The 16,128-nt window shown below is 56.4% G+C and overlaps 1 protein-coding gene across 2 annotated transcripts; it reads right to left on the bottom strand.

The window, feature by feature from the left end:
- Positions 1-8,383: 8,383 nt before the first annotated feature.
- OSR2 (odd-skipped related transciption factor 2) lies at positions 8,384-14,840 on the bottom strand. 2 transcript variants are annotated; one of them, XM_068932948.1, is made up of 4 exons: positions 14,479-14,840; positions 10,805-11,530; positions 10,001-10,100; positions 8,384-9,231 (listed from the first exon to the last, which is right to left on the bottom strand). In XM_068932948.1, the coding sequence occupies exons 2-4, from the start codon at positions 11,458-11,460 to the stop codon at positions 9,157-9,159; spliced, it is 831 nt and encodes a 276-aa protein (XP_068789049.1). In that variant the 5' UTR covers positions 11,461-11,530; positions 14,479-14,840; the 3' UTR covers positions 8,384-9,156. The 2 variants fall into 2 exon arrangements, with proteins under 2 accessions (XP_068789049.1, XP_068789048.1); XM_068932947.1 differs by having other exon boundaries at positions 8,384-9,313.
- Positions 14,841-16,128: the final 1,288 nt, after the last annotated feature.

The following is a 16,128-nucleotide window of genomic DNA, read 5'->3' on the forward strand; positions in this document are numbered from 1 at the left end:
GGCCCGGTGCAGTGCCCTTCTCGCCCCTCCGGGCCCTGGGGTGCCCACGGAGCCACCATAACGCTCTGGCCAGCCCCGCGGCGGCCTCCTCCGGCCACCCCCGAACCGTGTCGGGTTTTGCCCTTTCATCCCCCTCCGCTGAGGCCTGGCAGAGGAAGCCTCCAAAAACTAGCTTTTAAAGTGAATTTGTCTTCCTTGCCCTCCCCTTATAGCGCCCTGTAAGGTGCTTGGGGATTTGCTGTGACGCCCTGCTTAGGCCCAAAGCTGGGGCTGGGGGGTTTGTGCGCCGCTGGTAGAGTGCCTGCTACAACAGGCCCTGGTCCTGCATTGGTCGACACGCTATTGCGATAAATAGTATTAACAGTGGGGCGAAAACAGAGTGCTGGGGGGGGGCTGCTACTTTTCACAGCTTGCAGCTAAACCCACATGACGGCCCTTTACAGAGCTTTCTCTCATCTGCAATTTCCTGCTGCCAAAACCTGAAGAATTTCCCTCCAACGAGATCGCTGCGTCTAAGCGGCTCTCGGGGCGAAGACCTCGGAGCTGGGAAGCTCCTGCCTTTTTCCCTCACCTAAACCGCAACTTTGCTGTGGGGGTTTTAGGGAAATGAAGCCGTAGCACCCCAGAGTTTGAGCAGACAAACAACTTACTGCAGGGCAAGGTAGTGCAAACCTGCAGTTTAGCTGCTCTTCGGGTGGCCAGTGTCCACGGGCGCTCTCTTAGCCGGCAGCACCTTGTAGCGAAAGCCAGGCCAGCTATCTCAGCGTTTGGATTTGAGAGGGGAAGCTCATTCGTGTTTACGAGGGGGTTAAAGAATACATCAGAATAGTTACTTGGCAGCTGCCAAGATGCTGAACTTTCACACCGCCTGTTTTCCCTGCAGTAACTTGTTCCTCTGCCGATACGCTCACTTCCCAGTTTGAAAACTCTTGTTTAAACAAACAAACAGTCGCTGCATCTGCAGGGCTAGGCTAGGCAAAGGCAGCAGAAGTCTCCCCGTTCAGCCTTAGCTCTTGCATCGCAATCTCAGCTGATTTGTGACTTGTTGTGTGATTTTAGGGAAATGAGCCTGCTGTGCCTCCAGGAAAGGACAGGACCATGTGACTACATCCCAATCTAATTTTTCATTAAAAACTCTATGTCTAGGGTTTGATTTGTTTTTAACTAGACAGACGAGACTCAAAAACATTTTCATTGCCAATAGCTGAATGACAGAAAAAATATAAAATAGTTTTTCAATTTTAAATAGGAGTTTAAAAACATGAATCATGACAAAGACAGGGTTTTAGCTTGGGAAGAACATGACGTGATGCTATGAGCTGTCAGGTGCCTCTTCACACAGCATTCATTTCGAGACCCACTTTTCAATGACAAAAAATAGCAGGTGAACAGGCACATGGCAAAAAAAAAAAAAAAAGATGGGCAAGAGCTGACCCATTCACCCAAACAGATTTATTTTTCCATATATGTAACTCAAATGTCCTTGAAGGCTTCCTTGTTTTCACAGAGCTTCTCTGTTGCTGCCCCTGTCCACACCTCTCTAGGGTGGGACCAGGTCTCTTGGCCACCATCACTCCTACCATGGAAGGGGAAAAGGAGGCCACAACACGAAAATAAGAGGCAGAGTCATGGGGTGACTTGTGTGATTATACGAGTCATGCCAGCCAAACCAGCTCCTGGTCTAATTCACGGGATGTGTTTACATTGTACCACAGCCAGGCAGTCTGGAAAGAGCTCCGAACCCAAGGACACCCCTGGGGTGCAGGCTAGAGGAGTGGCATTTGCATTGCCCTTGCAGGCAGTCTGAATTTACTCTTGAGGCTAAAGCTGCCTATGCAGCTATGCCTGTCATCTGCCATCACAGCTGGACTTTGGACCCTCCTAGAAAGGATACAAAGAGTTGATCTTCACAAAGCCATCCCTGCCAATGCACTGCAGAGGGGCTGGAGTAGCACTCAGCTGAGCAGTCCCAAAACAGCACTGGACAGCTGAGGTTTCCCTGGGAGAATTAATTCGGGGAGACCCCAGGACTGGTCTGAGGGTGCTCCAGCACGCAAGTTACGATGATAGCTGGCAATTTGTGCTGAGCTGCTCTCTCAGAGGAGTTGTGGTCCTTTTCCACTCATGCACTGTGTTCAGCATTGCTGTCAAACTCAGCCCAGCAGGGCGCATGGGACCCAGGGAGGAGAGAAGGTCTCTGGGACTTGTGAGCATTGCCATGTTGCTAACTGCTAAAACTACAGTGGGTCCCAGATTAACATGATCCAACTGTCTGACTATCAGGTCAAAGGGAGTTAAATAAAATTATTGCAGTATAGTAGTGAAAGCACCTAATGCACATAACTTGTGCTGAAAGCATCAAACATAAAATGCTTGTACTTGTTTTGTACAGAGACACCAGAGTGGGCTCTCCCTGTGTGTGCACACAGTGCGGCACGTGGAGTATAGGCTGCTGTGAAGACAGGCAAACTTGCATTAACATGATAAGGTAGGAGCAGTTACATTCTAGCATATCAGTGATCCATGCAAAATGGGTCACCCGGAGATTTAGAGACTGTACCTTTCAATCCAAGCCAAAGAGATACATCAAGGCACACTGACATGAAGCATGACTGACACCCCTCGAGGCATCTTTAGAGCAGTGAGAGGTAGCGATGCCGAAGGATGTCAGCTGGCAACTTCAGAGATAATGCCTATATATAATCTCAGAGGAAAAAGAAAAAAGATTTTGCTTCCTCTAACTCTTGAAAAAAAAAAAAAAAAGCAGTCAATCAATCTTCTTCCTCCAGAAGAGTTCACAGGTCTCCAAAACGCTCTATAGCACATCAGAGGTCTCTCACAAGCACTCAGCGAGGGAGTCGCGGTTCAGCATTTTGCTGCCAGAGAAGGTGGGAGTCTCGCAGCAGTCTGCCTGCGGCAAGGCACCTTGGGTGCTTACAGCCCTTGGGGGTTTGGTTAGTATGTGCACAAGGAAGGTGAAGTTACTTATTGCAAAGCCAGAAGTCCAGGGGATTTCTGCACATAGGGAAATCCAAGATGCCTGCAGTCTGTAATCATCTCCCAGCCCAAACCCTCAGCCCTGTGAGGCGATGGAGCCACTCTCTGGATCCTACGAGAATTTCAGGGAAGCAATAGTCCTGCTGCTCCCCTTGTCCTACGCAGAGCCAGGCCATGGCTAACAGCTGGCAAAGGCCGGGGAACTCGCTGCGGCCCTCCTGACCCACCAGGGCTCCCGCCACAGCGGAGCTGCCGGCAGGACACCTCACACGAGTGCTCCCTGGCCTGCTCACGGCAAGCTAGCCCGGCAGCTTCACACAGGCCCTGCAGCTGGCACTGCCGTAACGTGCCACCAGGAGAGGCAGCACCGGTTAACCAGCACAGCAAGACCTGAAAGGAGACATCTGTCCATGCCCCGAGGCTGCCTCAGCCCCGTGGCGCGGCGGCATCTCCTCAGAGGCAGGCTGTCAGCACACGTCTGTGCATCAGCATGCTGGTTTGGGAGGTGATTTTTTTTGCACTCCTTGCTGATATAATCTGCTGGCAGGACTTCATGGTGTAGGCCAAGCCTCCTTTTGCTTCAAGGTGAGCTTGGTATTTTCCCTACCAGTAGAGTTCAAAACATTACCTAAGGTCAACCTGCACTGCAGAGCTTTGCCCCCACGACGACTAAGCTGTGCTTGAGAAATATCCTCTCGCTGGCACCAATTTGCTCCCGAAAGCCCTGGCACAGGCACAGTCGGGGTGGCAGCAAGCGCCTGACTGGCTGCCCCAGTGGTGCCAATGGCGGTGGCATCCCCGTGGGCAACGCTCCCGCTCTCGGGATGAGTATAAACAAAGGTGGAAGACTACTGTGACGGGATTACACGTTTTCAGGACATGCTGTGCTCATCTTGAGATCCCCTTTGGCTGCAGAACTGGGCAGCATTTAAAACTCGCACCTGGTAAACAGTGCTCAGCATCACAGGAGAGGCCTCGAAGAAGGGGGAGAAGCCCATGCCTCACGTTTCTGTAATTTTGTGAATTTAAAAAAGATGTTTAATGTTCTTAATGTAAACATTTTGGTATTTCATGTTGAATAGACTAGAAGCTTCTAGATAACAGTTTCACAAACAAACAGCTGCAGCTAGATTTTTTAAATGATTTTTTTTATACAGACATTGATGCCTTTATTTTGAATTTATAATAAATATTTTTAATCAAAGTATTTGCTTCTTTAATAACTTAAACAAAGCCAATAATTTCTTTGGCTAATAGCTACCCTATTTTGCCATAATTACACTGTTCTAAAAAGGAAAAAGAAGTAATAAAAGCTTCCGTAATTAGGGAGGAAAAGAGATTCTGTGAGGAGGGACATATAACCTGGGAACATAGTACAATGCTGATACAAAAGCTACGTATGCCTAAACCTTCATGTAATATATTTCAGCAAACAAAGTCCCTCTTCTACATGTAAAAGACTACATGCAGTTAAAATGTTAAAAACAGAGATTTATTAATAAGTTCTTAACCAGCGGAGAAGCTTAGCTGTCTGCAACTCTTAACTGCAAACTGTTTTGTGTAATTTTTTGGCTGGTTCGTTTCTTTGCTGCATTACCCCAACTTGTTTGTTACTCCAGAGTGCCCTGATAGCAGCATCGCCCGAGGCAGCCCGGGGCTACCAGCGCCGGCCCGTGGGGCTGCCCAGCGCCCACGCAGCTACTGCAGCCTGGGCTCCGGGCTGCTGCGCCCACGCTGCCAAGTGTGCACCAGACCTTGGGGAAGGTCGGCATTAAAGTAGGCATTAACAGCTCCTAGGTTCCGTGTAGACGCACCATTGATTAGCGGGCTGGGCAAGGAAGGACTAGCAGAGGAGGAAAAGTAGTGGGCAGGGAAAATGAGGTCTAGGCTAGTGAAGATAAAGAAGCTGACAGGAGCTGGTAGCTAAGGGAGAGCTTGATATAACGAATGAATTTGGAAACGGTAGGTTTAAAAAGGAGAGAAAAAGTTTGAGTGAGTAATTTTGCCTAGGAAAAGAGAGCTTGAAACACAAGGTGAGGCATGGAAGGCAAAAGAGAAGCAGCAAGAAGAAAGTGGGGTGGGAGATTGGGGACATGGCACACGGGAGGTGAGAGGCAGTCTGTGTGGATGAGGAAGCCACGGTGAACGCCCAGGCTCCAGGAGGGAATGGGTAGCAGAGCAGCAGGGAGAAAGCAGGAGGGAAAAGCAAAGGGGGAGGGAGAAAAAGTACAAATAATAATGGATTTTGATGTGATTTACTCAAAGGGAGTGGAGTCATTCCCTTGGCACCAACTGTTAGCGCAAGCCAGACTTGTGTCATGCTCCTGGGCCACTGCTGCACCCTGTCCCCCTTAGATCAAGGCTGTGTCTGCTCCTGAGGTGACACTGCGATGAGGTATGGCAGTGCCAGCAAAGGTACAGTGGGATTAGGAGCGCTTGTCCGGAAGAGCCCAGATTGCTGTGCTGTATCACATAATAGAAAAGCATTATGCATACGCAGCTGTACTGAACAGCTCTACCATCTACTGTGGACAGCACTCACTTCGGCAACTGATGTAGACTGAGCTCAGCCTGCAGATAGAACTTCAAGGAGTACGAGTTTTTGCCTAACTTGCCCCCAGATTGGAGAGTGTAGCCACAGCAGATCTTATCATCTGATCATCTGCTTTTCATCCAATATTTAACACAGATAGTCCTTCTTCCTGTTGTGCCATTACAGTTGCTTATTACCTCTAATACAGCAAAAGGTGCAGGATGATCAGAGCCAGCAGAGGAGGAGGAGGAGGGAAAAGAGTGCAGTGGAGAAAAAGGGGAAATGAGAGATACGAGGACATGCAGAAGCAGGAGGAAGGTGATTTGAGAAACTTCAAGAAGCTGCTTGCAGACACACACAGCTGTATGCTATATGCCAGAACAGAACTCTGGAGGAATGAAAGATACTTTATACACAAACAAACGGCAGTAACAAGGATATTATTGTATTTAGTGTTTGCATTGTGGAATTCGGGATGGCACATTACAGCGATAAAAAAAAAAAGAGCCCTATCCCAAAGATAGCTTTACAGAACCCGTTTCTGTGCAAAACAGGTCTAAAAACAATAAACCATATATATATGTGTGTGTATTTTAACATGTTCTTTATTACTGTCTCTGAAACTTCCCAGTGAGAGGTGATCGTTTTAAACATGAATTGACATGTCAGTGCCATAGGAAAGGACACTGATATTGAGGAGAAATATTAAATCATCCTCTGACATGTTAAGATTATAGCTACTGGTTTAAATTTAAAGAACAATCAAGGGATCTACTGCTAAACATACTTGTCACTGCCTGGATCCAGCTCTTCAGCCTTTGTTCTGTCCTCTGAACTTTTGAAATCCTGGGAAGATAAATTTACAGTCTGCGTCTGCTCAGTGAGAAGATTATTAAACAAGAAACCCCAAACACTTAAATAAAATCTTAGCTATATGCAATCATTTTAATGTAGTCTTTGATAGAGTTCATCTGATCAAGTTCTTTCCAAACTGCATGTAGAGTTTGGCCTGGGAGAAGCAGCATAAGCCCATATGTATCCTGACAGGGGTGTTTACTCGAACGGAGTTATCCCAGCCTCCCTGTGCGTACTTGGTTCTGAGAACAAGAAACGAGGGACACAAAAGGGCCTGGGGACAGGAACTGCGAGAACAATAAGGATAGAGAAACTTAGAGGAAATAACCTACTGGGAGAACAGGAATGCACTGGGAATAGAAAAATCAGTCAGACGGGGAGAAATCAGATATTGGTAAGAAGCCCACAGCGAGGGAGCGAGAGATGCCCGTAAAGAGAGGTTTGGAGAAGAGGAGCGGGCAGAGGAGGGAGGACACGGGCTGCAAGCACAGGGGAAGAGGGGAACCGCAGGGATGTGGCACCCCAGTGAGGGAAGGGGTATAAGTCAGTGGGGTTGGTGAGGAAAGGAGCAGATGGCCCTTAATTAAACTTGAACCAGGGAGGCTGTTCCTCAGCCAGCAGACCAATATTTCTGGCTGCAGAAACTTATTTTTCCCCTCTTCATCTTGCTGGACTAGAGCGGAAGGAGAGATAGGCCTTGTCTATGAAATTTCGGCAGTGTTAGAGACCAGCGTCTGCTGCCATCCCCATCGGTGGACACTCACCTGGCTGACTCGGCCTGAGACAGAGAGGGGCTTTTCTGCAGGGTCCCTTCCCCGTCCTTGTGGTGGCGGTGGGCATGGTAACCTTCTGCAGAGGTCACAGACAGAGATAAGAAGCAGCCCCAAGCAGTACTGCGGCCGTTTCTGCACCTACGGCCCAACCGCAGCCCAAGCGCTGCTGGTTTTGACTTGGTATTCATTAACAGGGTTCAGGCCGCGTGTTTCCTTGCCACAGGACCGCGGAGTGTCAGGCACGGGGAGGCTGCAGCCCTGTCAGCGGGGGCTCGCTGCAGGCTGCTCCCCACCCGGTGCAACCTGCCCCGCCGCGGACCGGCCGGACCTCCTTCCCTCTGCTGGGGCCTCAGCACTGTTGGGGCTGGGCCCAAGAGCCAGCCCTCCCCACCGACCGGGCAAGATGGGATCACCCCCACAGCTCAGGGGCTCCGTGGGGCGGCGGGGCAGATTTCACTCCACTTTTCTAACTTCGTTGTGAATTTGGGAGAAGGAGTGGGGGGGGGGGGGGGAAGTCCTGAGCTTGGAAGAAAAGAGCAGACTCCTCAACCCCGCCAGACGTTGCGGGGAGGGTGCTGGTAGCCCCTGCAAGAAGGACTGGAGCATGGGGTGGCAGAGGGAGGGCTGCACACCCGAGCCATCCCACAGCAGCTGGGACCAACCACCTCAGCGCTGGCCGCGCCGTCGGGGCGGGGGGAGGGCAGAGGCGTTGGAGGGGGCGACATGGGTGGGGAATGGGGGCCCCGGGGCCACCCGGCGGGGCAAGGCCGGGGGGCGGCGGGGAGCGGCTGAGGGGAGCTCGGTCGGGGAGCGCAGCCCCTCGGCCCGGCCGCCCGCAGGGCCCCCCCCGAGCGTGACCGTGCAGGGCGGCGGGCGCGGAGCAGCGCGGCGCGCTCCCGCGGGGCAGCCGCCACCCGCTCGCCGCCCGCCGCCCGCCGCGTCCTGCCGCAGCGCCGCCGCGGAGCCCGGCGGGGAGCCCGGCGAGCAGGGCCGGGGAGGCGGTATTTATGCCTCGTTGTTTGTTTCCAGAGCTATCGGGAAAGAGTCGTCTTCTGCAGTATAAAGTCCCTGTCTACGCGGGCGAATTGCCCGTGTTCAAAGTCTAATGGCAGGAGACTATCTAATGCAATCTCCACGAAAGGGATGACTTTTACAATATATGGGCTGATTGCAAATAAGTTACTAATAAGCCGCTTCGGCTTAAGAACGGCTCTATACATTATTTCCTAAGATCTGTTTATTTGCAAATATTTCTTTCTTTCTCTTCTTTTTAAAAAGTATTTCGTTCGGGAAAATAACAAAAATACAGAAGTTAATATTTAGACATTCATACTATTAAGTAATAGAGCTATAAACGCTCAAATACGGACACTTTCATTTTACTTAACAATAGATAACACAAAAGCAACAGTGGAACAGGCCAAACAAAAGCGATCACCGAAATTGTTGTGACAGTACAATTACCCGGCTAGGAAATTTATTCAATATGCTTTAGCATTGCATTGACACAGCAGGAAAAAAAGCGCCCAGATGTTCAGAGAATAATACAACAAGGCAGGAGGTATTTGGAAAACAAAAAAAAGATTTATTTTGAAATACAATTTTAAGAGATACTTTGACTCCCAGATTTGTTATCAATGTGCATCTGACATGACAATACGAAACAAACAAACAAAGAAAACCACATTCTGTACAGAGCTCTAAAATGAGCTGCGAGTATCTACAAAACTAGCTTTACGCTCTCGGTGCGGATTGGAGAGGGGCCCGATCCTGCAGTCCACACTCTCTAAAGGAGTTTTGCAGACGTGTGGTAGGAAAGATTGGCCCCTGAGTCTGCCTGTGTGTGTGTGTGTGTGTGTGTGTGTGTGTGTGTGTGTGTGTACGCACGCATGTCTGTGAGTTTCTACAATAGAGTCCTTGAGCAAAATTAGCAACTTGGAGCTGCAGAAGCGGGTGCAGGTCCCTGGCTGCTCTAGAAGTCCTGCCGCGGAGTGTGAGTTAGACTGTGCCGCCGTAGATCACAGTTTCGCCTGAACACTTTGCCGCACTGCTCACAGTTGTAGGGCTTGATGTCTGTATGGGTAAGAAGGTGAGTTTTCAGATTACTTCTTTGATTAAAGGTTCTTCCACATGTGGGGCATTTGTGTGGAGATTCCTGTTCAGATTTGAAGCAAGCAAAGGATTAATCCTTTACAAACTACCTAAGTTATAGATTTTAACGTATTACTGCACTTTTTGTCATCACAATGCATAAATTGAAATATCGGGAATCGGCACAAATCAAGAGCGGGAGCCCGAGCAGACACGACACCAGCCGCCCTGCCGTGTCCTGCCCGCAGAGCTCTGGGTTACAGTTCTCAGCTCGAGGCGCTCCGCGCTCGTCGCTAACCGCAGCGCGGCCGCCCGTCCCCGGCCGCGCCGCTGCCCGCCGGCGGGCAGACCGCTCCGCTCCGCTCCGCAGCGCTCCGCGCCGAGCCGCGCTGTCGTCAGCGCGCTGCGCCGGCCGCCGCGGAGGCACGCTCTGAGCCCGCAACGAAAAACGCTTCAAAGCAGCGGCGCTGACAAAACCAAAGGCAAGGCGCGCGCTCCCATGCGCACCACGTCCCCGGCGCGACCGCCGTTTTTAAGCAAGTCCTCCGCGGCCGCGGGGAGAACCTCTAGCCGCTTTCCCAGCCAAGCGCACCGGCAGCAGCAGCGCCAGGCGCGGAGCCGCCCCGCGCCACGGAGCCCCATCCTAGCCTCGCAGCGCCCATCCCCGGGGCCGCGGGCCGCCGCCCTTGCCCCGCGCCGGGCCGCGCTGCCGGCACACGCGAGGAGGAGGCCGGGGAAGCGCCGGGCTTACCTGCATGTGTAAAGTTTTATGGACCGCCAGGGTCCTGGACTGGCAGAAGCCCTTCCCGCACTCCTGGCACTTGAAGGGTTTTTCTTTGGAATGGATATACCTGCAAGGCAAGGGAGGGCGTGAGCGGCCCGCCGGGGCTCCCCCCGCCCGCCCTCCCCGCTCCTTTTTGCCCTGTGTAATTCTGCTTATGGTTATTTGAACCTCGTGCATCGGTTCAAAACATTTACAAAAATTCGTATCAACGCTTGATTGCCCTCTCTGGCGACACATTAGGACTGCATGAGCGGAACAGCATCCGTCCGGCCAGCGGGATCCGAGCCCGCTCTACCCCAGAGGCAAGCGGGTTTCTGTCGCCCGATGTCCCCGGGCGCCGCTCTCGGCCGGGGGTGGGGGGGGGGGAGGACGGGATGAGACAGGACGCGGCGGGGCCGGGCGTGCGCTTTGGAGGTGGAGGGGGCCGGTGCCAGAGCTCCCACCTGCACCTCTCCCGCCTCCCCGCCCCACCACCGCGCCGCGCTTCAGGACGATCTCCGGAAAGCAAAACAGCCCCGAGGGCTTCACCCCAGCCACCCCCCCGCCCCATTCCTGCCGTGCAGAGGCAGAGCTGCCCGGCCCGCGCAGCGCAGAGTTCTTCGCTGCTCTGGCTCCTCCGCAGCCGCGGGGTTTCCTCCCGTCGCCTCCCCGGCTCAGCGCAGAGCTCCCCCGGGCGAGCGCGGTTAGGTGCCCCCGCGGACGGCTCCTGCCGCTGCGGCCCGGCTCCGGCGGCCTGCCTCTCGCCGGGAGCGGGGGCGGCTGGCCCCTCACCTGTGGTCCCGCAGGTGGTCCTGCCTCCGGAAGGCCTTGTGGCAGATGTCGCACGTGTAGGGCCGCTCGTCCGTGTGGGTGCGCTCGTGGATGAGGAGGTTGTAGGACTTGGTGAAGTGCCTGCCGCAGAACTTGCAGATGAACTCCTTTTTCGTCTTGGAGGGCAGGCGGCCGCGGGAGGGCTTTCGGTCTGGGGACAGCTTGCTGATCCCCGACAGGGGCGACGCCAGTCCGGGGCTCAGCTTGGCCAGCTCCCCCACCTTGGGCGGGTCCTCTTGTGTGGCGGCCACGGCCAGGTTCGCAAAGTCAAAGCGGGGCCTGTCCTTGTGCAAGGCCGGCAGGACGTGGGCGATGGCCCCTTGCTTGGGGTGGAAGAGGTGCGTGGCGAAGGGGAGCGCGGGGAAAGGGAAGCGGGAGTCCACCAAGCCCTGGGCGGCCGCCATCTCCGTGATGGTGGAGCGGGTGATTTCGTGCACATTGGGGTAGCCCAATGTCCAGTGGTTCATGTGCATAGTTTGCACGGCGCTGAGTCCATACAGACCTTGCAACTGGTCCACAGCTGCGGGGAAGGTGTTCACAGCCTGGAGGAAGGAGTAGTTCGTGAGTTGCAGGGACGGGTGCAGCGGGATTGGAGCTGGCAGCGCCTTGCTTCCCATCTTCCCGGGGCGGGGGCAGGCCGGCAGAAGAGCTGCTGCCTCTCTTCAGGGCTTCCAAGGGAAGAAATTCCTAGGAAGATAGAGGGAGAGGGGAGGGGAAAGAGACTTTTTACTGAAAGCAGCGTGTTTGCCCCTTGGCTGAAGCGAGCAAGACAGTGGAGCCCGGGAGGGCCAGGCACGACGGTCGGGGCGCTGCCTTGTTCCAGCTCGGGGACCCCGCCGCAGCCCCTGCGCCCGTGCCGGGCCGAGCGCCGGCAGGAGCGGCCGCCATCGAGCCGCCGAAAGGAGTCACTGAGCCCGAAGAAGCGAAAGCGTAAAAAAAAAAACGCAAACACGAAGAAACAACCTAGAAACAACCCATCCACCAAAGAAGCCAGGCCAAAAAAAAAAAAAAAACCCCACCCAGCGCCGACCTTACTTCAGGCTCTGCAACCTCGAATTAAAACTAAGCGTGAAAAACGCACTCGGACGCGCGGCGGGAGCCGGGGCCGGAGCCGCTCCGCTCCCCGCGGCCCCGCACGGTGCCCCCGAGCTGCGCGCAGCGCCGAGCCCGGCCCGGGCCGCGGGGGCCCCGGAGCCGCCTCCCCCTACCCCCCGCACCGGCCTGCCCTCGGCGACGCTCCCACCCTCCGCCCGGCCCCCTCGAGTCCCTGCGGGCGCGGAGATCCAGACACCTCCCGCCTGGGGCCTGCCCGGGAAGGAGCAGGGTGCAAATGGAGGGACTAGAGCCGAGGCAGGGCCTCCGTTTATCCTCGCGCGGGTGCTTATTTTTCTTCCTTCAGCAACAACTCATTTATCAAGATAATCGAGGGAGAGTAAAGGAACTCTTTCGCCCTCTCCCCCCTTCTTCGCCGCCCGCCCCCCGCGCTGCAGGTCCTAAATAAACCCACTTTGCGCTGCGATCCCTTCCAGATGGTCGGGACCGCCCCACACAGCTCGCTCGGGGGCGAGCGATCCCATCGGCGGGGAGCAGGGCGGCCGGCCCGGAGGCCTCCGCAGCCCCCCGAGCCCCGGCGCGACGTTGCCGCCGCGCTTTCTCTCCTTCCCAGCGGGCCGCCAGGGACGGGACCCCGGCCCGGGGGCGACGGCAGCGCCGCCGGCCGCAGAGCCGCCCGCGGGGCGGGCAGGAGCCGGGCGCTGCGCGGGGCCGGCGCCGCCGCGGCCTGGCGCTGCCGTCGGCGGGCCGCCCAGCTCCGCCGGCGCGGTGGTATGCGCTGCGGGAGCGAGCTAATGCGAGGTGCGTGACTGTCAGCGGGTTTCACCGAAACCCCCGGCCCCGTGTCTCCCGCGGCCGCCACCCGCCGTCCACCGGGGGCCCTCGCCGCCCGCCGGCAGGGCGGGGGGCACCTGCGCTGGCCGAGCCGAGCCGAGCCCGGCCGCCGCCGTGCCCCTTCTCGGGGAGGGCTCGCTGCCAGCGGCCAAGCGGCCGCCGAGGCCGAGACCAGCGCCGTCGCCTCCCGGCGGAGCGACAGCGAGCGCCGGGGTCTCTGCGGGCCTGCCCGGCCGCTGTAAACAAAAGGTAGGGCCGAGGGTGCCACAAAGCCTGCCGCGATTTGGGCGTCTGGGCTGGCGACGCGTAGTTGGCAAAAAAAAAAAAAAAAAAAAAAATCACATACACACACAAAAAAGGAAATATTCTGAGCCCGGAGCCTGAGCGCTCGTAGCCGGCCCCGCGGCGCATCGTGCCCCGCCGGGCCGCCGCTGCCCCAAGGCTTTGCCTTGCTTCAGCAAGGCGCTGCAGCCTCCGGGTGGAAAGCGACTTTCGATATATTTTCTAAAATACCTTTCCTCCCCGATTGTCACATAGCACTAAATTGGCCTTCCGGAACAAAATGCGGCAAAGACATTTCGTACCAATTCCAGCGCTATCCACTCCAATTTTCGTTTTCTGTGAATCGTGGCTCCCTGGAATTTCTTCCGTTGGCGCTTACTTTATTTTTTTCGTTTGTTACTGTATGGAGACTAAGGATAGTATTATCACTTTGACCTATTCTATAGAGAGATTTGGGGGGGGGGCAGTTATATATAGAGACCTATTTTTAAAGATGTCGTAGCGTTAGTTCCTATTCGCTTTCTGTCAGAAAACAGCACAGAGTTTAAAATCCGTTTTCGCTGTTTGATACCACGGAGCGCTCCCAGGTTAATTTCGGTTCACTGAAGCTGTATTTCGGAGCCATCGGAAAAAAAGCCAGTGACCGGTGTAGGTACATTATTTCTCTAGGACAAAGTTTCGTTTCTCACTGCTGCATTTTGTAACTAAGTTTGTTGTTGTCACTGCAGGGCGCTCGTTTTCGTGTCAAGGAACCAAGTCCGTAATTATTTCTAGAAAAAGTATTGCAAACACGAAATCCGTATTTTAAACACAGAAAGTTTAAAAACGTAGTTTTTACTACTACTACTACTACATTGCTGTCTGAAGCACGATACTTGTACAACTATTGGTACTTTGAGATAACTTTAAAAAAAAATCTATCAAAAAAGACCAGAAAGTATCTTCGTGTGCGATCTTAAGGCTACTTATAATAAGGCACTTGGGGGGGGGGAGGAAAGTCAACCAAAAAACGGATGTTACTTAAACCTTGGCACTTCCTTTTCCCTTTCCATTCGGAGGGCTTAATTAAATTAAGCCTGCTGTCTCCCTAACGCGTCTCCCTCTACCTGCCTGCGCTTGAGCCGCGCTCCGGGGCGGCGGGCTCCCTTCTGCCGCGGCGGCCGGCGGGGCAGCGGGTGCCGCCGCTGTGGTCCCGGCCCCGGCTCCGGCCCCGGCTCGGCGGCGGGACACCGCAGCCGCCCTGCCAGCCTCGCCCGGAGCCCGGCACGGCCGCGGACCGCTCGGGCTCGGCCGCGGGGCGGGATGGCGGCGAGCGGCGGACGGAGCCGCCCCGCCGGGCTCCGAGCCGAAAGCCGGCGGCGCCCCGCGCAGCGGCTCGGCCGAGGGGTCGCGCTGCCGCCGACGGCGCGGCCGGCACCGGGGAGCCCCGCCGGCGCTGCGCCCGGTCCGCGCGGGCAGCCACTTACCGACGGCGGCGGGCCGCTCCTCCGGGCCTCCCGGGGCGGCGCCGAGGCAGCGATCGCGGCCCCTTCACGCAGACATTAGATCCAGAGCGAGCCGGCGGCAGCGCTCAGCGAGGCCGTCCCGGCAGCGGCCGGCATGGTGCGGGGGCCGCAGAGCAGCTCGGGGCGCGTCTCGCTGCGGAAGTCCCGGGGCCCCGGCATAGACCTCCGCCGCTCGCCTGCCCCGGAGCCTCCTGCCTTCGACCCCGGCGAGGCTCGGTGCGCGTCTGAGCCGCCCCCTGCCCGGTCCATCACATTTCAGCGGTGAGTGGCGGGGAGCGCTGTCCCCGCCCGCCGCCGCCGCCGGCCCTCCCCGCGGCGCGCACAGCCCCGCGCGCCGGGCGGGGCGGGGCGGGGCGGGGCCGCGCCCCCCGCCGCTGGCCCCGCCCCCGCCGCTCCGCCCCGCCCCGCGCCCCGCCGCCCGCACTGTTTACTCGTGTTTGGGTAGCAACTGGGCTTTAAAGGGGCCGGACGCCCTTCCCTTCCCCCGCCGCGGCTCCCCCCTCACCTAAGGTGACTCTTCCCTCCGCCAGCGGCCTTCCGGCCCGACCCCCGCCCGCCGCCCCTCCGCAGCCCCGCGCCGCGGGGCGCGCAGCCCCCCAGCCCCGCCCCTCCCCCGCCGCTTTATTCCTCCTAAAGCGTTTTTAAAAGCCCCGGAGCGTGTCCGTTTGGCGGCCGCCCGCGTTGCGTCGAGGAGCCGCGCGGGCAGGTAACGTTGGCTCCCAACGGGCGCGGCGCGCTGAGGTACCGCCGCCCCCGCGCAGCGCCCGGGCGCGTAGCCGCGTCACTCCCAGAGCGGTTTCGGTTTGCGAGTGGGGGATTCACGGCTGAGTCCGGCCGCCGCGATGCCGGGTCACGTTTCTCGGTTAAAAAGCTCCGAGTTAGTTGTCGTCGTTAGCTGCGGTACGGTCGGTTTCATACAGCGTTTTGGGTTGTTGTGGTTTTTTTAAGTCATAACGTTTTGTTATTCTGTACCTTAATTAAGCGCCGTGGCGGCGGGGCAGGGGGGGAGGAATTTATTGAATAATCTGGTTGGATGACTGGAGGGAGGGTTTGAGAGAAATTAAACGATGTAAGGAGGAATGGCATTAAAAAAAAATTAAAGAACCCTGGAATAATTTTCAGGGTAGAGACTGTGCTGGTTAATTCACGCCCGCTGAGGAGAAGAGGACACCAGTGACGCCTGCACGGGAACCTTTTCTCCTTTTAGTATATGGTAAAAAAGGCAAAAAATAACCCGCCACGCCACGGATGCAGTAAGGGGCCCAGAAGCCGGCCCGCGACGCGCTTGCAGCGCCCGCCACGGCGGCCGCTCCGCGCCGTTTTCGTTGGGGGTCGCGCAGCGCGGCGCGGACACGACGGCCCTGGCGATCGCAGCCCAGCCGCGCCGGGTCTGCCCCACGGCCGGGCTGCCGAGGCGGCGCGGGGCGCACACGGCCGCCGCCTCCGCGCCCGGCCGCGGAGGGGCCACCCCGGGCTGCAGCCCAGGGAGGGCCTTCCCCCTCGAGGTACGCCCTGGAAGGGTTGGGGTTGCGCGAGAACCCTCATTTCTTGCCCTTTACAGCAAGGAAGAACTCGCGGCAGTCGTTGGGGTGGAAGAAAGGAAAAAAAGAA

This window comes from Struthio camelus, chromosome 2 (assembly GCF_040807025.1).
Source record: "Struthio camelus isolate bStrCam1 chromosome 2, bStrCam1.hap1, whole genome shotgun sequence".
Lineage (NCBI taxonomy): Eukaryota > Metazoa > Chordata > Aves > Struthioniformes > Struthionidae > Struthio > Struthio camelus.